We start from the raw sequence: 24,388 nt of genomic DNA on the forward strand, positions 1-24,388 counted from the left end.
CCCAGCTATTTCCTTAGGCAAACTACTTAACCTCCTTAAGACCCAGTTTTCTCACCTGCAAATAGGGTACTCTAGTATCTACCTTACAGGGTTGTCTTGAGGATAAACAAAGTATCTTTATAAAGTGAGAAGTTTGGCACATCAAAGGTGATTGATCAGTGATGTACCCCAGCCCCTTCCCTGCTCCTTCCCTGATACGGCTAGAATATTCTCTTTTCCTAGTGAGAGGCAAGGCAGTGAGGGATATTAGTTTTGAACTTGGGTTCTGGAATTAAACACCTGGGTTTGAATTCTGGCTCTGCTAGTTGAGAATTGTGTGATCTCATGTTAGTCACTTAACTTTGCTAAGCCTCAATTTCCTCAGCTGTGAAACAGGAATAAAAATAGTACTCACTTCCCAGTGCCTAGCATACAAGGCGTATATCTGTTACTATTATTATTATCAGATGAAATTGAACTAGATGATGTTCAATGTCAGGACCTAATGCCCCTGGTATTTTCTCCTGAGCAGTCATTCTCCATCTCAACACTGCAAGGACTAGTTCATACTACACTTGGTTATATTCTGCAGCATTTTCTAAAATTTTTACTGTTGATAGTTCTTTGATTCAGTTAGTTTCAGAAATGCCAAGTTAAACCAAATTCATGAAGTGTCTTGACTTCAGGGTCTCTTGGAGCATCTAACGTGCGAAGCTGCATATTAGATTGGTGGTATGCAGAGCTTTTCCAAACCATGTGAGCCAAGGAATACTTTGTTCCTCTAGGATTACTTTGAAGAATAAACACGAAAGAGCTCTGACCTATGTCAGTGAATCCTGGTATCAGCCCCGGGAGCACGTTTGACATCTTGCAGCCCCTTCTCATGGACCGGAGTCCAGAGACCAGGGGTCAAGCTAGGCTACTTACCTACAATAGAGACAGAAGGGAGATCCAACAGGTTCATGGAGGAGTTGCTCCTCAGGTTCCTGTCATCTCTGGGTTTTTCCTCAGGTGCCAGGTGACTGTAGGCAGTGAGGAGGCACAGGGAGACCAGCAGGGTGGCCAGGAGTAGGCGGAGGATATTCATCCTTGAAGGCCTGAGTGGGACAGAGAAGGCAGTCAGGCTGGTGGGTCAGGGGTTCTGGCAAGAGGATGTGCCCTTTTGCTTTCCTTGTATCTCTTGGGCTGGTGCTCTGACCCCATTTGTAAGTGTCCCAGTGGAGCCAGAGGACCAGAAAGGCTTAGGACAGGAAAGGGGAACTGATGAAGGAAAAAGAGAGAAAAGGAGAGATGGGGAGAGGAAGCGAGACAAGGAAAGGGGGGATATAGAAGCAAAGAGAAAAGGAATGCATTGCAGTTGGTCTCTGCCATTCTGAGGGTGGGGTGCTGGGTTTTATAGTCAGTGGTCCCAGGAGGACCTAGGCCTGGGCAGAGTTGTTGAAAGGCCCCAATAGTACCTTGCAGTGGCAGAGATTTTACTATGGTGCAGAGAATGAGGCTCATAAGACTCTCTGAGAAAGATGCAGGGATAGATGGCATCTTCAGACAAGTGTATATGTTGTCACATGTGCTGTATTCCCATGCCCAGAGGGAATGAGTACAGGTGTGGTTTGTGTGAGAAGGATGGACCTGTTGACATAGGCTGACTGGATTTACTGACTTATTGCTAGCTGGATTTTGATGAAGCAGATGGAGCCCAGAGTGGATTCCTTCCCATGAATGCCTTCATTTGGCTTAATCAGGGCTGAGAACTTCAGAAGCATTTTCATCTTCTCTGAGTGTGGGATCTCCGTGCCTTACCTACTCTGTGCATTGTTCCCTCTGGTCTGGGAAAAAACTGAGGCTGCTTTCCCAAAGTTCTCTCTGCCCTGCCATAAACCATGGTGGGTGAGAGGAGAATAAAACAATCTGTTCATACTGGTCCTGCCCACTCCTGGGCTTCCTTACGGCAGCCTGGCAATTTCTACCCTACTCCTCCCAGCTCTCAGCTTAATAAACTGCAATTAATGAAATACAATTTCTTAGAACCTAAATAATTTAGTGGAACTAAATTAAAACTAAGCTAAATGGAGTCTGGAAAGGGTGAAATCTCAGTGGAATTAATCTTATTTGTGTGTTGGGAGAGGGCTAAAAATGAGTGTTCCTCGCACTAATCCTGGGGAGCAATATGTATATTCTAAATATAATATAGGTCCATAATGTCTAGTTGTATCATGATCCTCAGGGTCAGAATTTTTTTTTTTTACTTTTATGGATTTTAGAAAACAAATATCATCTATATACTCTATTAAACCACATACAATGGGCCTGGGTACACCCATAATAAATACTGATACTTCTGCAGCCAAAAAGGTGGGAATATTCATAATAAACAGGATAAACAAAGACTATGAATTAATTTGCATCAATTGAGGATAGGTTTTGTTGTCAAGATACTTCAGGTAGGGTCAGATTTTTCTGCCAAAGAAAAAAGAAAACTGATAGTTTTCAGAGTTTGGGAATTTTACAATTTCAGGTAAAGGACTATAGACTTTACAAACCCTCATTGCTGTTACTACTCAACATGGGACACCCATTCCCTGCTATTAATACAGGATAATAATGCTGACAGCAATGACCACCTACGCAATTGTGTTCTCAAGAGTAATTTGTCCTTCCACTCTGTAGTGGTGAAGGCTGTTCTTTGATCTGTGGTATCACTGATGACAATGCCTTCTCTTAAACTTGTCATCTGCTTTAAGTTACTGCTTATGACTTAAGATGAGTTTTTATTCAGCATGGTGGATATAAAGAATCCAGAAAGGGGAGTCAGGTCACCTGGATGTACCTGCTATATAAGTGGCTGTGTGACCCTGGGCCCATCTGGGCCTCTGCTTTCTCGTCTGTAAAAAGAGAGGATGGGGGGGCACCTGGGTGGCTCAGTCAGTTGAGCGACTGATTCTTGTTTTTGGCTCAGGTCATGATATCGTGGTTTTGTGGGTTTGAGCCCATGTCAGGCATTGCGCTGGTGGTACAGAGCCTCTCTCCCTCTCTCTCTCTGCCCCTCCCCTATTTGTGCTGTGTCTCTCTCAAAATAAAGAAATAAACTTAATTTTTTTTTAAAAGAGAGGATAGGACTACATGACTTAATATATGTTATGAGGCACAGAGTAGAAACTTAATAAAGATTTGTTTAATGAATGAAAGAATCTTAAGACCTTTCTATTCTAAAATTCTACAAATCAGTGATTTCTGATTCTTGCTTCCTGGGCGTTGGGGCAGGTTAAACAGTTGAATAAAGATTTTGCAAAGGTCACTTGTGTATCCTTAAGAGTCAAGGGATTTGTAAATGCATTAATGTGACTGAATCTGATTAAACTCTGGAAAAGAGGCCACAGAAAGTCATGGCTAAATGCAATTGGCTGTGTACCTCAGGAGTCTTGATGTGTGTGTGTGTGTGCATGTGTGTATGTATGTGTGTTGAGCATGCACACTATAAGGGGTCTGACTGAGGGAATATGGGAGGTAATAGTATCCAGATCATCTCTGAGTATGGCAAAATGAGTAGACAGTATATCAGTATAGAGTGCATACTCAGTGTGCTCTGTAGAAATCCCCTTAGCTATGGTACTGGGTATAGTCTGATATCTTAATCCTCTAGAGTCAAGGCCTTAGTCCCCAAAGCAAAGGAAAGGATTATAATTTCCCAGTAATGAGGAGGGGCTAATGACCTATTGGGACAGAGATATAGTGAGAGATAAGAGCTGAGGAAGAGGTGAAGGCAGCAGAGTCTTCTTGAAAAGAGTGACCACTATTAGTTGCTGACCATACTAGATGTTAATGAGGTGCAGCCTTGACAGCCTGCCCTGGGTTTTGCTCATGGCATCAGTGAGGGGAGCCAGGGTATCTAGGAAGCCAGCAAGTTGGCATTGCAGGGAAGGTGACTGGGCTCTGTTTGTTGTAATAGTGGCTTCTACCAGTCCTGCCAAGCACCACTGGCAAAGGGTACGGGAGTCTGGGTTAAGCTCATCCCTGTGGAGGAAAAAAATAGTGTTTTGTAGGGCTTAACATGGGTGGGCATCTCATATAGGCTAGGGGTGTTGGAGGGAGACTCTCTGCTGATCAGTCTTTTGGAATGAAACACATACTTGGGAAGAAAGGGAAATTAAAGCAGGAGGGAATCTTAACTTTGAAATTGTCTGCAAAACTTTGCCCATATGTGCATTTTTCTGGGAGAGAAGGTCCATAGCTTTCTCTGGATCCATAAGGGGGTTTTAGGCACCTAAAGAGCTCACAACCCCTTCTTTGCAACCTGAGTGGGGCTTATCCAGAATCACAGGTACATGAGAGCAGAGGACACTGTCTCTTTTTTTTTTTTTTTTTTCTGTTCACGCAATAATTGAGTTCTATAATTGGGAAAATGTACTTGTGGGAAGGGGCATATCATTCCAGACTAGTGCTGGTATAAAATAAAGAAATATAATAATGAAGCAAACTAAAGAATAGAAACACTATGGTCCCATCTGTGAACAAATATCAAAACTCCCTCAAAAGTAAATATGCTTACATATGCAAAGAAAAAAGCGTGGGAGGAGACACATTAAAATTTTAATAATGATTACTTCTTAGGAGTGGAGTTAAGGATGGGGAGTGAGGTAGAGAAATGCACTTCTTCATGTACTTCTGTATTTGAATTTCCTTTTCAAGAATGTTATTACATTGTAATAAAAAATAAAGAATGATAGGAATAAAATATTGAATGCTACTTGACATAGCATCAAAGAATTTAAAGATGATGGATGGAGAGTTATATTTGATTTGTGACAGTGAGGCTGTGGAATTTGCAGGACACTCTTCCCTCTTTGTACCTCAAATTCAAGGTACAGTTTGCTCTCAGCACCTACTGCTCTGTCACCAAAATATAGGGCTTTCTCATAGTGTATCATCCTTTTACCCTTCTCTGCCCTGTGACACTTTTGAAGCCTTCTACCCTTCTGGTTCATCAGCCACTGTTTCTGATATAACAAAACCTGGGAGAGGAACACACCATTTTTGTGGTGTTTTTGTTTCTCAGCCAAATTAGCTATACCAAACACTGAAGGTCAGAGCCAGAGAAAAAATATCACTCATTCATAGTTACCTAAATTCCCTACACCAGATGTTCAGTGACTGCATAGGGATCCTACCACCCTACACATCTTTGACCCATCTGAGCAGCAGGTGATATATATCCACGACAGGTGCCCTGGCTGTGCTGAGCTTAGGAGGCTCCATTAGGGCTATTGGCTAATTCCTTAATGTTCACTAGGGCTTATCAGTGATGATAATTTCTGGGGTAGAATGAGGGTGTCAATATGTTTTATCTACCTAGTTTTGTTCCAGGATAGCCAGCCAATCAAGCAACAAATATTTTTTGAATGCCATGGGAAGTTAGTGTTACTGGATTAGGCAAACTTCTGAGAAGGGGAAGAGAAGGAGAATCAAAGAAAGAAGGGTCCAGAGAACTTTGGGACATGGTGTCAGGAGAGCAGATTTTGCTGCAGATAGGGATGGGACACCAAAAGGGAAGAAGGGACTGATGCAAAGGGCCTGGAGACGCCTTGGTCATAAATTTGGCTCACTTCTCAAGACTGCCTCCTTATGAATGGGCCCGAAGAAAGGCACTTGAGGGACTGAACCCAACATGCCAAGGGATCCTTTAATCAATGTCATCCATGACACTTGGGGAAAATATTAGAATGACAAGGCCAACTGAGCATGAGGAATTCACCAATCTCTTAGTTCTTGCTCTGTCTTTGGTTAACCCAGTCCCAGAGGTTCAGCATCCCTGCTGAACTGCTAACCAAAACTACGCTAAGCCAACCCACAAACATTGTTGCTTGGACAACTGTGAATGTCTCTTAACTGATATCCTGTCTCCTTTCTTGTCCTATTCCATCCATTCCCCCAATAGGAGCCAGAGTGATGGGGGATGGAGGGCATGATTCAAATCATGCATCACTCTTTGCTTAAAACCTCTAAGAGCTTCCTGTTGTTTTTGAAGTAAAATAAATATTTCCTGCAAAGTCCTGTTATTCTCTCTGGACTCATCTAATAGACTCTCCTGCTCAATCACTATATTCTAGATATATTGTACTCCTTTCTGTTCCTAGAATATGCTAAACTATTTCTTATCCCAGGGCCTTTACTGTCATTCCCTTAGCCCTAAATGTTCATTCCCTGGTCTTGAACTTGATTCCCTCAAATTTTCACATAGCTAGATCACTGGCAACCTTTGGACCTTTTTACAAATATCACCTCTTTATTTGACTACTTTATCCAAAAGTGTCCTTTCCCCAGTTTCTGTCTATCCCAACATCCATATCTTTCATAGCTCTTACAAATGAGCAATTATCTATGTTTATCTTCATATTGGCTTTCCTTCTTTTGTATAATTTAAACTCCCATAGGGCAGGGACCCTGTTGTCATGTTCTTTTGCTACCCTCACTGGTAAGCAATGCCTGACACACAGCAGGCACTCAATAAATATCTGGTGAACAACTGAATGAATGAATGGGTGAAAAAGAAAACCAACAACAGAAAATCTTCAGATTTCCCTGGTCCCTTCAGGCCAACAGGGCAGGTTAAAAGTCAGATTTGATTATGATTCCATGTCTTTTCCTTGACCTTTGTTCTATCATACTGGGGCTTAGACAAATCTTGAGTTTCAACTGCATCCCTTATCTGAGTGCTAGGATAGGACCCTTGCTTTTCTTAATATCTTTGATTTTGTGCTTGACCAAAAGAGGTAAAAGAGATAATTTACTTTGTAGATAAAAGTGCCTGGCAAGGGGGCCATGATGAGGATATAACAATCATAGGGCTATAGAACTGGAAGAGACTTTAAGGCTCTTGTTCAAGGAACTTAAGCCTGGCTATGCATTAGAATTATCAGGGGAGCTTTTTGCCACCCTGTTCACAGTACTGTGTTAAGATACAATTTACATACAGTAAAAAGCACAAACTTTAAGTATCCAGCTTGACAAAATTTAACTTTTATATACACTTATGTAACCAACACTCAGTTCAAGGTATAAAACCCTCCTTTCACTCCTGAAAGTTCTCTTGTGCCTCCTTCTGGTCAATACCCATTTTTACCCCTCAGAGGTAACCTCTATTCTGACTCCAACCACCATAGATCATTTTTTTTCTGGTTTTTGTACTCATAAAAATTGAATCATACTGAATGAAATCTTTTGTGTCTGACATTTCTTTTGCTGAACATTTTTGAGGTTTTATCCACTTTGTTGCGTACATAGTGGTTTGTTCTTTTTTTTTTTTTTATTGCTGATTAGTATTTCATTTTAAATGTACCACATTTGTTTATCCATTCTCTTGGGTGCTTTTGCAAGAAGTAAACCCAAACCTTGTCCTAAGCCCACTGAATCTGAATCTAGGAATGGAGCCTGGGAGACATACTTAAAAAAAAATTTTTTTTAAGTTTATTCATTTCGAGACAGAGAGAGCAGGCAGGGGAGGGGCAGAGAGAGAGAGAGAGAGAGAGAGAGAGTGAGAGAATCCCAAGCAGACTGTGCACTGTCAGCACAGAACCTGATGCAGGCCTCGAACTCACAAAATGGAAGACCATGACCTGAGCCAAAACCGGGTTGGACCCTTAACTGACTGAGCCACCCAGGCACTCTCTGGGAGACATATTTTAATAAGCTTCCAGGCAACTGTGGTGCACAGCCATGTGTGAGAAACATTAATTTTGTCCATCCACCCTGGTTCCATAGATAAGAAAATTGAAGCTCAGACTAGGAAAGTTTCCTAAGCAGACACTTGAATCAGTAAGAGGCAAGGGTAGAACTTCTTCCACCAGGCTGCTCTTTGCACGGTAAGACAACTCAAACTGCTAATTAGTGACAGAGGCAGGGACATAAATCATAATAGCTTCCATTTATTGAGTACCTGCTCTATGGCAGACTCTGTTCTAGGCCTGTTTCGTGTATTTACTCCTCTTAACAAAGTACATATCTTTGCTGAGGAAACTGAAACCCAGAGCAGCCCAAAGGACAGAAGTAGTGAGTGCAGAGAGAGAAGTCAATCCTAAGTCTGCCTGACTCAAGTCACACAAGAAGTGTGGAAAGGAGGAAAACTATAAACTCCTTGGTTTGGTGACCTGTCATCCTAGCTCAGTCCAGCTTGCCAAGGTAGAAATAAAAAACAAAACAAGACAAAACAAAACAAAACAGTATCTACTTTGCTTTTCACACCCTGGTTTTAGAACTCCTTCAGTTCTGTATACTCCCCATTAGTGGAAGTTGTTGACCGTCAGATTGATTAAAAATGTTCCAGCTAAGGAGAGGGTGATGTGTTTGCTTAATCCCTAGCTCTTCCTTCTCTACTGACAAATCTCCGCACAGGGGTGGGGACCACAAATGCTGCCAGTGAGTCTGTCAGAGGTGGCTCCCCACACATCTGGGAAGCAAGTTTCCCAAAGTGGGGATGGCCTTGACTCTTTCATCAGGGTAAACTGACCCTATCTATCAGGAACTGGAATGAGTCAGAAACACATCTACTAGCTGAGATGTTGAACCTGGAGTCCTGAGAGTCTGGCAAGCTCTGTTTTTCAATAATGAGGGAGTCTGGGAAGGGTCGGCTGAGGAAAATAGAGACTTCTCTTATGTAGCTGGTAGCATTGAGGGAGCAGGATGGGAAATGATGCGGAAGGAGAGAAGAAAGCTTGTGGATATTGACAAGGACCAAACTTGAGACTCTTCTAAGACTTCTCAACTAGGCCTCAGTTTTGGCCCTCATTCTGTCTTTGGCCTGCCTAGCATAGTTTTAGCAAGAATCCTGTCAATTTAGGGGCACCTGGGTAGCTCAGTCGGTTGAATGTCCGACTCTTGATTTCAGCTCAGGTCATGATCTCGCAATTGGTGGGATAGAGCCTTGCATCGGGCTTGCACTGATGTCATGGAGACTACTTGGTATTCTCTCTTTCCTCTCTCTCTCTCTCTCTCTCTCTCTCTCTCTCTTCCCTCCCCCATGCACATGTGCTCTCTCTCTTTCTCAAAATAAATACACATAAAAAAAAAAGAAACCTGTCAATTTAGTGAGAATCTCCTCACCCTTGATATCTGATTGCGTTCCTCATCCCCCACTTAAAAAAAAAAAGTTTATTTATTTATTTTGAGAGAGAGAGAGAGAGAGAGAGAGAGAGAGAGAGCACATGTGGGGAAGGGGCAGTGAGAAAGAATCCATAGTAGAGGAGGGGCAGAGGGAGAGGGAGAGAGAGAATCCCAAGCTGCCTCCTCAGCACAGAGTCCAAAGTGTGGCTCAATCTCACAATGGTGAGATGGCTACCTGAGACAGATATCAAGAGTCAGAGAGGCTTAACTGATTTAGCCACCCAGTCCTTTTAGGTCAGGTTAGCAAGAATTCCTCCTATCTTTGATGTCCCCTTTTAGTAATTTTCCATCTACTGACCCTCACTCTGCTCATTGGCTATGAATCTCCAACTATCTTTGCTGTATTCAGAGTTGAGTCTGAGCTCCATCCCTTATTGCACTACCCCTATTGAAAGAGTCCTGAATAAAGTCTTCCTTACCATTTAAGAATTTTTTCTTTAACAATACCAAAACAATTCGATTTCTTAGGCTGTTTCCATACATACAGACAAATTTGAATATTGTGACTGAATTGACTAATTTAATGTTTGTGCCTAACAGATACCAAATTGAATAATATTCTTTTTTTTAATGTTTTTATTTATTTATTTTGAGAGAGAGAGAGCGCACACAAACAGGGGGAGGGGCAGAGGGGGAGACAGAGAGAATCCCAAGCAGGTTCCATGCTCAGTACAGAGCCTGACATGGGACTCAACTCCATGACCATGGGATTGTGACCCAAGCCAAAATCAAGAGTCAGATGCTCAATCAACTGAGCCACCTACGCTCCCCCAAACTGAATAATATTCTAATGGGTGGTTTTGGTCTTAGGTGGACAGTCTGCTTCAGGATTCTTCTGAGATCAAGAACCATGTGGGAGGCCTGGCATCTCCCTAAGAGGCCCTGAGTTAGAATTTGAGAGAAAGCTTAAGGCTGTGTTCCTCCTCAAGAATCAAAGGACACAAATCATCCAGGCAGCTGCTTGTCAGCATGAAATGTCTCCATGTTCTACTGAAATAGGGGTCAGAGTCCAGGCTTCTCAGATGTTGTTCCCACAGTATACAAGGAATACAATGCTTATAGGAACTGCTAAAATGGTTACTTTGATCTCCTGACCTCATTTCCTACAGGCTGATTTAGTGCTCATCACTCAACAAATCCTCAGTGGGGACTTCCCTGATTTTGATTTTGTCCTCCAGAAACCACTTCTTTCCCATTTCTTTACCCTAGACCATGCTGTCTTCTGATCTTCTAAATTCCTTTGACTTGGGTCACACTCTGTGCTAAGCATGGCCTGAAGCTAGGCTGATGGTTTTGCTACAGCTCTCAACAACTTTACAGTAGATGGAAGGGAAGAGGCTTTGATGTCAAATGAAATTTTCTGCAGGAAAGGATTAAGGCAGAACCAAGGAAATACAGCTGAGAAAATCTTAAGAGTATGTATGAATTAGTTCCGAGAGAAGGCAGAAAAGGTTTTGAAACAGATGCCTGTACAAGTATTTCTGGAGTGGGTCAAGATCTCCTGATCCCACAAAGTCCTCCAAAATAATCAAAGACAACCAAAAGTTCCTCCAGCGTGCCATTCCTTCTCCTAGCATCTCTCCAATGAAAATGATAGAACAAATGTCCAATTTGCTAAAGTGGAGAAAATACACCTGCAATTGAAAATAGTAACCTGAGCTTTTCTCGTGGGCAATAAAATGTGCCAAAATGGGCATCCACACTGAAATCTCAAATATTTAGAAAGGAAAAAGGAGGCTCTGCCATAAACAGAATTTTGGTTGTCTGTTTTGGCTCTACTAAATATGAAATGAACCAGTTCTACACAGGCAGATTGATCCCAAATCCTAAATTCTGCTCTGTGAGAATCATTAGAAATCTGATACTACAAGTGACTTTCTGAAGACATTTACAGAAGTGCTAAAACTTTACTCTGGGGTTAGAGGTGTGATTTTAGAGCACTTCTTTCTAAGGAATTTTAATTAATTAATTAATTAATTTTTTACTGCTAGAAAATAGAAAAAGCAGAGTAAAGAAGTTACTAGTTAGCAGAATGTAAATTTCTTTCTTTATGCTAAACTCCTAACTACTCTGACCCATAAAGTGAAACGAATTTGTTTAGCTTTCCTGAAAACTAGGAAATAAGGGATGACTAAGAAGTTCTTTATTTTTTTAATGTTTGTTTATTTATTTTTGAGAAAGAGAGAGAGCACGCAAGTAGGAGAGGAGCAGAGAGAGAGGAAGATAGAGAATCCCAAGTAGGCTCTGCGCTGTCAGCACAGAGCCCAATACAGGGCTTGAACCCACAAACTACAAGATCATGACCTGAGCCAAAGTCGGGCACCCAACCCTAACTGAGCCACCCAGGCGCCTCACCTAAGAAGTTCTTCAAACTTTCCAAAGTAACAGCAGCTTCACTCTTTCTGAAAGCACATTTAAGTTGCCAACTAAACCTCATATGCTTCCCCCCAAGGAACAGAGGCCAAAGGAACTTTGTTTCTGATCTTGCTGCAAAAGATGCTTATTGCTTGCTTGTCTCTAATTTCAAAGAGAAGAACAAGAAAACCGCTAGTCATGGGGTGCCTGGGTGGCTCAGTCGGTTGAGCATCCAACTTTGGCTCCGGTCATGATCTCACAGTCTGTGTGTTTGAGCCCCGCGTCAGGCTCTGTGGCTGACAGCTCAGAGCCTGGAGCCTGCTTCAGATTCTGTGTCTCCCTCTCTCTCTGCCCGTTCCCCACTCATGCTCTGTCTCTCTCTCTCTGTCAAAAATAAATAAACATTAAAAAATTAAAAAAAAAAGAAAACCACCAATCATATTACAAAAATTATTCCAAACTTCACTCCATCTCGCGGGCAGGAAGATTCTCACTGATGCACAATGAGAAGAAGGAATGTTTCATCAGGTGAAAAGCAGCAGTAAGCGGACCAGGAGAGCAGGCTAGGTTTTACAAGAGAAGCAAAAGTAAAGGGTAGCATTTATTTTACAGAGAGGATCTCTAGCAACTCAGGTCATTCGAAACTTAGACCCAGAAAAGATGGGATCTCTGCAGGCAGCAGAAGAAAAGTGTTTTCCTCCTACTTACAGTGCCCTTTAATCAGCTTCTGTAACGTAAGGGAAGCTGAAGCTGAGTGTCTTCTATGTCCTTAGGCAGCAGAGCGAGATGTGTTGCAGTGAGATTTTTAAAAGACCTGGGGAACTCTTGGCAGCTGGCTTCCCGTCTCATCCTTTTGCTTTCAGCCAAGCAAAGACCGTGCCTTCATATTCATCCTGGTGGCCACAAGGATGTCTAATATCCCTATATTTGTTGTCCGATTTCCATATGTTTTTCTCCAGTCTTGGAATTGGAATTGGTGTTGACACTGAAGTTAGGAGAAGTTGAAAAGGAAGTGGTTGCACTGAGAATACTCATGGGAAAGATTTAATGAGAATTTACTTCAGAATGGATCCCAGGAGATGGAATGAAACTTTGGCTTAAGGGGTTAACCTGGAAAAACAAATCCTGCCAAAGAAGGGTTTAATTCAGCTTTCAGAAATTCTGGGTGGGCTAAGGAGCACTTGGTGGAGAGGTTAAACCCTAGATGGGCAAAGGCAGATTCCTGAGGCTTAGCTTGTCTTATTAGTAAAACCTCTTTGGAGACTTTCAATATTGGTCTCATAGTTTTCAAAGTTCTATGTAAATTTTCAGCAGTTGAAGCCTCTGCCCCTCTGCGGGTTTTGTAGGTTATTAGGCTGTGGCTCTCTTCTTCTCCTTATTGACTTGGGTTTTACTTGAACAAACTAGAATTACAAGGTCACAATTTATGGCCCCCTGGGTGATGTGAAGCTTAAAGGCTTTGTAGAAGGGAGCACCTTAATATACAGCCCTGCAGCAAGCATTATCTGTTTTTGTGGGGATAGCAGTGGAAGAGTGTGATAGGAAGTGGCACAGCTCTACATTGATTTATCCTTATTTCTTGTATCTCTATATCTATTTTTAAAATTCCAGTGTAGTTAACATACAGTGTTATATTAGTTTCAGGTGTAGAATTCCATGCATTCTTCAGTGCTCAGCAAAATAAGTGTACTCAATCCCCTTCACCTGCTTTACCCATCCTTCCACCTACCTTCCCTCTGGTAACCACCAATTTGTTCTCTATAGTTAAGAGGCTGTTTTTTGGTTTGTCTCTTTTTTTTCTTTCTTTCTTTGTTTTGTTTCTTAAATTCTACATATGAGTGAACTCATATGGCATTTGTCTTTCTCTGACTTATTTCACTTAGTATTATGTTCTCTAGCTGCATCCATGTTGTTGCAAATGGCAAGATTTCATTCTTTTTTTAATGGCTGAGTAATATTCTATCCTATACATATATATCTCACATCTTCTTTATCCATTCATGTATCAATGCATACTTGGGTTGCTTCCATAATTTGGCTATTGTAAATAATGCTGCAATAAACATAGGGGTACAATATCTTTTCAAATTAGTGTTTTTGTATTCTTTGGGTAAACAGCAGTGGAATTATTGGATTATATGGTAATTCCATTTTTAATTTTTTGAGGAACCTCAATACTGTTTCTACAGTGGCTGCACCAGTTTGCATTCCCACCAACAGTGCACAAGGGTTCCTTTTTCTCTACATCCTCTCGAACATCTGCTGTTTCTTATGTTTTCAATTTTAGCTATTTTGATAGGAACAAGGTGATATCTTATTGTGGTTTTGATTTGCATTTCCCTGATAATGAGCATCTTTTCATGTGTCTGTTGGCCACCTGTATATCTTCTTTGGAGAAATGTGTTCATGTTTTCTGCCTATTTTTTAATTGGACTTTTTTTTCTTTTTGATGTTGAGTTGTATAAGTTCTTTTTTTTTTTTTTAATTTTTTTTTTAACGTTTATTTATTTTTGAGACAGAGAGAGACCGAGCATGAACGGGGGAGGGTCAGAGAGAGGGAAACACAGAATCTGAAACAGGCTCCAGGCTCCGAGCTATCAGCACAGAGCCCGACTCGGGACTCGAACTCACCAACCGCGAGATCATGACCTGAGCCGAAGTCGGCCACCCAACCGACTGAGCCACCCAGGTGCCCCGAGTTGTATAAGTTCTTTATATATTTTGGATACTAAACCTTTATCAGATATGTCATTTGCAAATATCTTCTCTCATTCTCTTTTAGTTTTGTTGGTTGTTTCCTTTGCTGTATAGAAGCTTTTTATTTTGAGGTAGTCTCAATAGTTTATTTTTGCTTTTGTTTCCCTTGCCTCAGAAGACATATCTAGAAAAGTGTTGCAATGGCCAATGCCAGAGAAATTATTGCCTGTGCTCTCCTCCAGGATTTTTATAGTTTCAGGTCTCACATTCAGGTTCTTAATCCATTCTGAGTTTGTTTATTTTTATTTTATTTCATTTCATTTCATTTCATTTCATTTTAATATTTTTAATTTTTTTAATTTTTTAAAATGTTTACTTTATTTTTGAGACAGAGAGAGACAGAGCATAAGCAGGGGAGGGGCAGAGAGAGAGACACACACAGAATTGGAAGGAGGCTCCAGGCTGTGAGCACAGAGCCCGACGTGGGGCTCAAACTTGTCAACTGCGAGATCATGAACTGAAGTTGGATGCTCAACCAACTGAGCCACCCAGGTGCCCCAATTCTGAGTTTATTTTTGTGTATGGTGTAAGAAAGTGGCCCAGTTTCATTCTTTTTTTTTCCCCTCAAGTTTTATTTTAATTCCAGCTAGTTAACATACAGTGCAATATTAGTTTCAGGTGTAGAATTTAATGATTCATCACTTACATACAACATGTGGTGCTCAACAAGTGCTCTCCTTAATTGCCATCACCTATTTAACCCATCACCCACCCACCTCCCCTCCAATAACCATCAGTTTGTTCTCTATAATTAAGACTCTGTTTCTTGGTTTGCCTCTCTTTTTTCCCCACGATGTTCATTTATTTTGTTTCTTAAATTCCATATATGAGTGAAATCATATGGTATTTGTCTTTCTCTGACTTATTTTGCTTAACATAATACTCTCTAGTTCCATCCATGTTGTTGCAAATGGCAAGATTTCACTCTTGTTTATGGCTGAGTAATATTATACTGTATATATATACCATACCTCCTTTATCCATTCGTCAGTCAATGGACATTTGGGCTCTTTCCATAATTTGGCTATTGTAAATAATGCTGCTATAAACATTGTGGTGCATGTACCCCTTCAAATCAGTATTTTTGTATCCTTTGGGTAAATACTGAGTAGTGCAATTGCTGGATTGTAGGGTAATTCTATTTTTAACTTTTTGAGGAACCTCCATACTGTTTTCCAGAGTGGCTGCACCAGTTTGCATTCCCAACAGTGTAAGAGGGTTCCCTTTTCTCCTCATCCTTCCAATGCCTGTTGTTTCCTGTGTTGTTGATTTTAGCCATTCTGAATGGTGTGAGATGATATCTCATTGTAGTTTTGATTTGTATTTTCCAGATGATCAGTGATGTTGAGGATCTTTTCATGTGTTTGTTAGGCATCTGTATGTCTTCTTTGGAAAAATGTCTATTCATGTCTTCTGCCAATTTTTAACTGGATTATTTGTTTTTTGGGTGTTGAGTTTTATAAGTTCTTTATATATTTTAGATACTAACCCTTTATCAGATATGTCATTTGCAAATATCTTCTCCCATTCCATAGGTTGCCTTTTAGTCTTGTTGATTGGTTCCTTCACCGTGCAGAAGCTTTTTATTTTGATGAAATCCCAATAGTTTATTTTTCCTTTTGTTTCCCTCACCTCAGGAGACATATCTAGTAAGAAGATCTACTGCCCGTGTCACAAAGGTTACTGCCTAGGATTTTGATTGATTCTTGTCTCACATTTAGGTCTTTAATCCGTTTTGAATTTATTTTTTTGTATGCTGTAAGAAAGTGGTCCAGTTTCATTCTTTTGCACGTAGCTGTCCAGTTTTCCCAACACCATTTGTTGAAGAGAATGTCCTTTTCCTGTTGCATATTCTTGCATCCTTTGTCAAAGATTAATTGACCATATAATCATGAGTTTATTTCTGGGCTTTTTATTCTGTTCCATTGATTTATGTGTCTATTTTTGTGCCAGTATAACTTGAAACCTGGAATTGTGATACCTCCAGTTTTGTTTGTCTTTTTCAAGGTTGCTTTGGCTAATCAAGGACACTTGTGGTTCCATTCACATTTAAAGATTGTTCTAGTTCTGTGAAAAATGCTGTTGGTATTTTGACAGGGATTGCATTAAATCTGTAGATTGCTTTGGGAAGTATAGATGTTTTAACAATACTTGTTTTTCCTAACCATGAGCATGGAATATTTTCTATTTGTTTATGCTGTTTTCAATTTCTTTCATCAGTGTTTTATAGTTTTCAGAGGACAGGCCTTTCACTTCCTTGGTTAATTTTATTCCTAGATATTTTATTCTTTTTGATGCAATTATAAATGGGATTGTTTTCTTAATTTCTTTTTCAGCTACTTCATTGTTAGTGTATAGAGAAGCAATGGATTTTTATACATTGATTTTGTAGCCTACAACTTTATCAAATTCATTGATCAGTTCTAGTAGTTTTTTGGTATAGTCTTTAGGGTTTTCCATTTTAGTATCATGTCATCTGCAAATAGTGAAAGTTTTACTTCTTCCTAACCAATTTGGATGTCTTTTATTTTTCTTATGTGATTGCTGTGGCTCAGACTTCAAGTACTATATTGAATAGAAGTGGTGAGAATGGACATCCTTGTCTTGTTCCTGATTGTAAGGGAAAAGCTCTCAGTTTCTCACCATTGAGAATGATGTTTGTTGTGGGGTTTTTCATATATGGCCTTTATTATGTTGAGGTATGTTCCCTCTAAACCTACTTTGTTGAGGGTTTTATCATGAATGGATGTTGTGCTTTGTCAGATGCTTTTTCTGCATCTCTTGAAATGATCATATGGTTTTTATACTGTATGTGATGTATCACGTTGATTGATTTTCAAATATTGAATCATGCTTGCATCCCTGGAATAAACCCCACTTGATCATGGTGAATGATTGTTTTTAAATGTATTGTTGGATTTGGTTTGCTAATATTTTGTTGAGGATTTTTGCATCTGTGTTCATCAGAGATACTGGCCTGTAGTTCTCTTTTTCTGTAGTGTCTTTATCTGGTTTTGGGGTCAGGGTAATGCTGGCCTCATAGAATGAATTTGGAAGATTTCTTTCCTCTTGTATTTTCTGGAATAGTTTGAGAAGAATAGGTATTACCTCTATTTGAATGTTTGGTAGAATTCACCTGTGAAGCCATCTGGTCCTGGACTTTGGTTTGTTGGGAGTTTTTTCATTACTGATTCAATTTCATAGCTTGTAATTGGTCTGTTCAAATTTTCTGTTCTTCCTGATTCCATTTTGGGAGGTTATGTGTTTGTAGGAATTTATCTATTTCTTCTAAGTGTCCAATTTATTGGGATATGATTTTTCATAATATTCTCTTATAATCCTTTGTATTTCTGTGGTATCAGTTGTTATTTTTTCTCTTTCATTTCTAATGTTTATTTATTTTGAGAGAGAGAGAGAAAACACAAGTGGGAGAGGAACAGAGAGAGTGGGAGAGGGAGAGAATCCCAAGCAGGCTCCACTCTCAGTGCAGAGCCTGATGTGGGACTTGATCCCATGACTGTGAGATCATGATCTGAGCCAAAATCAAGAGTTGGATACTTAACTGACTAAGCCACCCAGGCGCCCCTCTCCTCTTTCATTTCTGATTTTGTTTGAGTCCCCCCCACCTCTCTTTTTTGAATGAGTTTGGTTAAAGGTTTATCAAGTTTGTTGATCTTTTCAAAGAACCACCTCCTGGTTTCATTTATCTATTCTATCGTGTTTTTTGTTTTTTGTTTTGTTTTGTTTTCGTTTTTCTGTCTTTTTTAAGTTTATATTTTGTTTATTTATGCTCTAATCTTTATTTGTTTCTACTGGTTTGGGGTTTTGTTCTTCCTTTTCTAGCTCTTTTAGATGTAAAGTTAGGTTGTTTATTTGAAAATTTTCTTGCTTCTTGAGGTAAGCCTGTATTTCTATAAACTTCCCTCTTAGAACGGCTTTTGCTGTATCCCACTGATTTTGGAACATTGTGTTTTCATTTTTATTTGTCTCCATATATTTTTTATTTCTTCTTTGATTTCTTGATTGATCCATTCATTGTTTAGTAGCATATTATTTAACCTCCCTGTATTTGTGCTCTTTCTGTATTTTTTCTTGTGGTTGATTTCTAGATTCATAGTGTAGTGGCCAGAAAAGATGTGTGGTATGACTTTGACATTTTTGAATTTGTTGAGACTTGATTTGTGGCCTAATCAGTGATCTATTCTGGACAATGTTTCATGTGCAGTTGAAAAGAATGTGTATTCTGCTGTTTTAGGATGGAATGTTCTGAATATATCTGTTAGATCCATCTGGTCCAATGTGTCATTCAAAGCCACTGTTTCCTTGTTGATTTTGTTTGGATGATACATCCGTTGATGTAAATGTGGCGTTAAAGTCCCCTACTATTCTTGTATTACTATTGATTAGTTCCTTTATGTTTGTTATTAACTGCTTTGTGTATTTGGATGCTCCCATGCTGGGTGCATAAATATTTACAATTACTAGATCTTCTTTTTGGATTATTCCCTTTATGATTATGTAATGTCTTCCTTTGTTTCTTGTTACAGACTTTGTAAAGTTTATTTTGTCCAATACAAGTATTGCTTCCCTGGCTTTCTTTACATATCCATTAGTATGATAAAATTTCTCTATCTGTTCACTTTCAATCTGCATGTGTTGACTTATCCTTATTTTTAAGGGCCCACTTCTTTTTGGTGGTTTGTAGAAACAGGGACAATTGGAAAGAGAAGCGAAGAATCAAGAGACTTGGATTCTCCTCTAGGATTTTGATCGATTCCTGTCTCACATTTAGGTCTTTAATCTGTTTTGAATTTATTTTTGTGTATGCTGTAAGAAAGTGGTCCAGTTTCATTCTTTTGCATGTAGCTGTCCAGTTTTCCCAACACATTTGTTGAAGAGAATGTTGAAGAGAAACAGGGACAATTGGAAAGAGAAGTGAAGAATCAAGAGACTTGGATTCCAGCTCAGACTTTGTTACTTTCTTGCTGTGATCCTGGGAAAGTCACATAAATTGTTTGAACCTGTTATCTCATCTGCCTAATACCCTGGGCCAAAAAGAGGATTAAATGTGATCATGTAGATATTTTGTAACTATGAAGCACTTCATATATGTGAATGTTTTCTTTTAATCCATTATATGACCCACCAAGTAAACCCTTCAGATATATAAGTAATATTAATATGGAGTTGGGAGGAGTGAGCAACATACTCTGTTTGATGGATATTAGGTGATGGGAATAGAGGTTTATGGGAGCTGAAGCTAAGTGGGAAAGAAGAATAAAAAAGAGCAAAAGAAAGGAGAAAAGATATCAAATTCCTAGAGAAAACTTTGGCTCTGGTGTTGACTGGGGCTTACAACTCTAAAATATAATCCTCTTTGAGTATGGAGCAATGGAATGTTAAGTGAACAATTAAAAATTATTTTTCCTTAAAAGTAATTGCCAATAGGAAAAACACAACTTGTCCGGCAGGAAAAACCATGAAACTTCAGGGAAAATTCAGGAGGTAAAACAGATTGTATAAGAATGGAAGGATGTGGGTAGGGTTGAGGGTGAAAAGTGTCCTGCAAGACTGGGGACCTGGCTCCTGCCACCAACTCCCAGTAGGCCCTTGAAAAAACAGATTGACCCCAAATCCTAAATGAGGGAATTAGACTAGATGATCTTTAAAAAGAAATCATCTTTGGGGCACGTGGGTGACTCAGTCAGTTAAAGTGTCCAACTTTGGCTCAAGTCATGATCTCCCAGTTTGTGAGTTCGAGCCCTGTGTTGGGTTCTGTGCTGACAGCTTGGAGCCTGGAACCTGCTTTGGATTCTGTGTCTCCCTGTCTTTCTGCCACTCCCCTGCTCATGCTCTGTCTCTCTCTCTCTCTCTCTCAAAACTAAATTAACATTAAACAACAACAACAACGACAACAACAACAACAACAACAACAACAACATGAGGCGCCTGGGTGGCTCAGTTGGTTAAGCATCTGACTTAGGCTCAGGTCATGATCTTGCAGTTTGTGGATTCAAGCCCCGCTTCAGGCTCTGTGCTGACAGCTCAGAGCCTGGAGCCTGCTTCAGATTCTGTGTCTCCCTCTCTCTCTGCCCCTCCCCTGCTCATGCTCTCTCTCTCTCAAAAATAAACATTAAAAAAAATAAAAACAAATCATCTTTGTGACTTACGGTAATGTGGCCTTGGACAAGTCACATAAACTGTATTATATTCACTCATGTGCTCACCATAGATGTTAGTATTTTCTCCATATTTGCTTCAGGTTTGTTTGTTTGTTCATTTTAAGTAGGCTCCACACTCAACGTGGGGCTTAAGTTCACAACCCTGAGTTCAAGAATAGCATGCTCTACTGAGCCAGCCAGGTGCCCTGCTTCAGTTTTTAAACAAAGCAATAGAATGTTATAAATATAGCTCCTCATTAATTTCTCCTCCTCCCCCCACAGGTAACCACTATCCTGAGTTGGTGAGTAATACTCCCATTAATATTTTTATACTTCTACATATATGATTTTGTAAAAACACAGGATTCAAAATATTTATATAAATGGTTTCATACTGTATGGATCCTTCTGCATCTTGATTTTTCAGTAATATCATACAATTGAGAAGTAGTATAGCCTGGTGATCAAGCACTAAGCTTCCAGGGCAGACAGCCTGGGCTTATATCCTATTTGCATGATCTTGGTTAAGTTGCTTAACCTCTTTGAGCCTCAGTCTTCCCCTATATAGAATAGGGATAGTAATATAATAACATCATAGGGCTTCTGTGAGAATTAAATAAGTTAAAACATAAAATAATGCCTGCATATAGTAAACACTATGTGTTTGCTATTATCACTTGAGATTTACCTATGTGGATACTTAAACATTTAGTTCATTCATTTTAACTTTAGTATAATAGTTTTTATAGAGGGGCAGTTAGGTCAGTGGCCACCCTTGAATATAATTTCTTGGTGCATAGGTGTGAGAATTTCTCTAGGGAATTTAGCTGATCTCCTTCAGGTCTGATCCAGTTCTAAAATGTTATGAACAAATGAGAGTCTGTTATGCTCTAATGGACTCAGACTTATTCCCACGTTTGTAGACCTTCTAGATATGGTGATTTAACAACTAGATGTCTATCATCTATTTAGTTTAGCTGAAAACCATGGGAAGAATAAACAGCAAATTCCCTTATTATTGTTCTGTTTTTATTTGCATTGTTAGGGTTGTTTGCTTGTTTTATGATATCCTGTCTTCATAAAATTCGTGAATGCTCAAAGATAAGTAAAAGTCTGTTTATATTTCCACAATGCTTTCGATTTGCTTATTAGAAATTTAGAATTAATCAATGAAATCAATATTTGTAATCAAAACATAATGATCACTCCTCACAGTAAACTATGAAGAGAACACAATAAATAGAATCTTACATTTTTTTAGTCATTCGTTCATTTTAAGAACACTAATACTTATGTTATATATATTACCATATGCATATTGAGAAGCTTTTCACCATCAAATGAATAAATATTTAAGATAATTTGAAAATACTGCATTTACAACTATTGATTCTGACTTCAGGCTATAAACATTCTTTTCAAGAGGAAACTTTCTAGGGGTGCCTGGCTGGTTCAGTCACTACAGCATGAAATCTTGATTTTGGGGTTGTGAGTTCAAGTCCCATTCTGGGTGTAGAGATTACTTAAAAATAAAATCTTTAAAATAAAAAAGGGGAAACATTCTATTTGCCTTTTCTACCATTCCAACTCTTCAAATGCAGGAAGGTATGTTGAATGAACAAGTGCCAGAAAAGCTTGAGCTTGAACTTCAGCTCTGCTAGTTGTATAATTTTGGACAAATTAATATACCTCTCTGACTCTCTCATCTGAAAATGACATTATTGTGAGAAATTCATTCATTTAACAAGTACTTATTAAGCACCATGAACAGTTCCATGTACAGTGCCAGGCACATAATATTTGCTTAATAAGTATTAATTTCTTCTCTTTCTCAAAGTTTGTTGAGGTCTTACAGATATCTTCTGATGCATTATGAGTTTTTTAATTAAACATTTTTAAAAAATTTTACACTTGATCTTAGCCAAAAGGCCAAGAAGCATTTTTTTTTTTTAAATTTTAAAGAGAGAGAGAGAGGCAGACGGAGAGAGAGAGAGAATCTTAAGCAGGCTCCATCCTGGGTGCAGAGTCCAAAGCAGGGCTAGATCTCATGACACTGGGATCATGACCTGAGGTGAAATCAAGAGTCAGACACTCAACTGACACCCATCCAGGTGCCCTTGGTTTTAAAAAAATTGTTCTTTGTTCAAGTGTAGATAAACTCTCTTTCCAAGAATATTGACATTTCAATTAGTTTTGAGGACACTCACAGTTTTCCAACATTGGGTGGAATTGAGTGACTCATCTTTCAGGAGGCTATTGGCTAGTTTTCACAGAAGGGTTATAGCATAGGTGACTGGATAACTTCTAACAAGTGTGGGCTTTGAAAGTTCAAGATCTAGGGGCATGCCACAGGGCTGTGGAGGCCTGATGAGGGGATGCTTGTGAACTATTTATAAAAACTATGAAATGCTGACCTATTGCACATTTTTTCCAGGAGAGACTCTAAACAAGCCATTGGGCTGCCTCATTATATATATAGTTCCTTATGTGGGGTAAACCAGGTAGGGGCTGTGGTCTGCCTGTGGCGGTTGATGGCACTGTTTCTGCACCATAACTAGAAATGACTGCAATAGGTTTTTTTTAAGTTTATTTATTTTGAGAGAGAGAGAGAGGGAGAGAGCATATGTGTGTGCAAGCAGGTGAAGGGCAGAGAAAAAGGAGAACAAGAATCCTACTATGAGTACAGAGTCCAATGGGGGGCTCGATCCCATGAACTGTGAGATCATGACCTGAGCCAAAATCAAGAGACTAATGCTAAACTGACTGAGCCACCCAGGCACCCCTGGAATAGTTTTTCTGGGGACAAGACTGCCTCTGAGAGCCATACCCATCTCTCCTGAGTTGGAGAGGTGAGGCCTGAACTTCCCTTACAGAGACAAGAGCCTAGATCCCCTTTGGTGCTCTTTAAGAGGCTCCAAACACTGCTATCAAAAAATGTCTTCCTTGGGGTGCCTAGGTGGCTCAGTCAGTTAAGTGTCTGACTTTTGATTTTGGCCTCAAGTTGTGATCTCATGATCATGAGATAGAGCCCAGCATTGGGTTTTGTGCTAGGTGTGGAGCCTGCTTGGGATTCTCTCTCTCTCTTTCTCTCTGCCCCTCTCCCCTCAAAATAAATAAACATTAAAAAAATTAAAAAATAAAACAAAATAAAATTTAATATTTTCAATTATCTATTCAGAGTTCTTCATATTTAAATCTTTAGTCAAATTAGGATTAATGTTTGTATATAGTATAAACTATATCATAACAATTGTCCCAGCACAATTTATTTATTTTTATACTTTAAAAATATATATTTTAATCATGTATTTATATTAAAATAGATCATTTTTTGTGGCCTTATTCTAAGTTAAATTTCCAAATATCATTAACTTTGGTTTTTTTTTCTCCTTAATTTTTTTTTAAAGTTTAGTTAACATACAGTGCAATATTGGTTTTAGGAGTAGAATTCAGTGATTCATCATTTACACACAACACACTGTGCTCATCACAAGTGCTCTCCTTAATGCCCATCACCCATCTAGCCCATCTCCCACCCACCTCCCTCTCAACCCATAGTTTGTTCTCTATCATTAAGAGTCTCTTGTGGTTTGTTTCCCTCTCTTCTCTCTCCTCCCACATGTTCATCTGTTTTGTTTCTTAAATTCCACATATGAGTGAAATCATATGGTATTCATCTTTCTCTGATTGATTTATTTTGCTTAGCAAAATATATTCTAGCTCCATCCATGTCATTGCAAATGGCAAGATTTCATTCTTTTGATTATTCCATTATATATGTATATACCACATTCTTCTTTATCCCTTCATCAGTCAATGGACATTCAGGCTCTCTCCATAGTTTGGCTATTGTTAATAGTCCCCCAGCACATTTTATTGAACAATCCATCTTTTTCCTTCCTTTCTACAATGCTACCTCTGTCATAAATCAAGTTTTCACATATGCATGGGTTTGTTTCTGGGAATTCTATTCTGTTTCATTG

The 24,388-nt window shown here is 39.3% G+C and overlaps 1 protein-coding gene across 2 annotated transcripts in view; it reads right to left on the reverse strand.

Moving 5' to 3' along the window:
* Positions 1 to 24,388, reverse strand: part of ASIP (agouti signaling protein) — a 71,903-nt gene that overhangs the window by 3,296 nt on the left and 44,219 nt on the right. Inside the window, exons 1-2 of one of the 2 annotated variants that reach the window (XM_049649975.1) lie at positions 12,196 to 12,507; positions 907 to 1,076 (exon numbers count right to left, since the gene is read on the reverse strand). In XM_049649975.1, coding sequence (XP_049505932.1) covers positions 907 to 1,066 — 160 coding nt within the window. In that variant the 5' untranslated portion in view covers positions 1,067 to 1,076; positions 12,196 to 12,507. Of the gene's footprint in view, positions 1 to 906; positions 1,077 to 12,195; positions 12,508 to 24,388 lie in introns of those variants that run through there. The other variant, XM_049649974.1, reaches the window with a different exon arrangement.

This window comes from Panthera uncia (assembly GCF_023721935.1).
Source record: "Panthera uncia isolate 11264 chromosome A3 unlocalized genomic scaffold, Puncia_PCG_1.0 HiC_scaffold_11, whole genome shotgun sequence".
In the NCBI taxonomy this organism is placed as follows: Eukaryota; Metazoa; Chordata; class Mammalia; order Carnivora; family Felidae; genus Panthera; species Panthera uncia.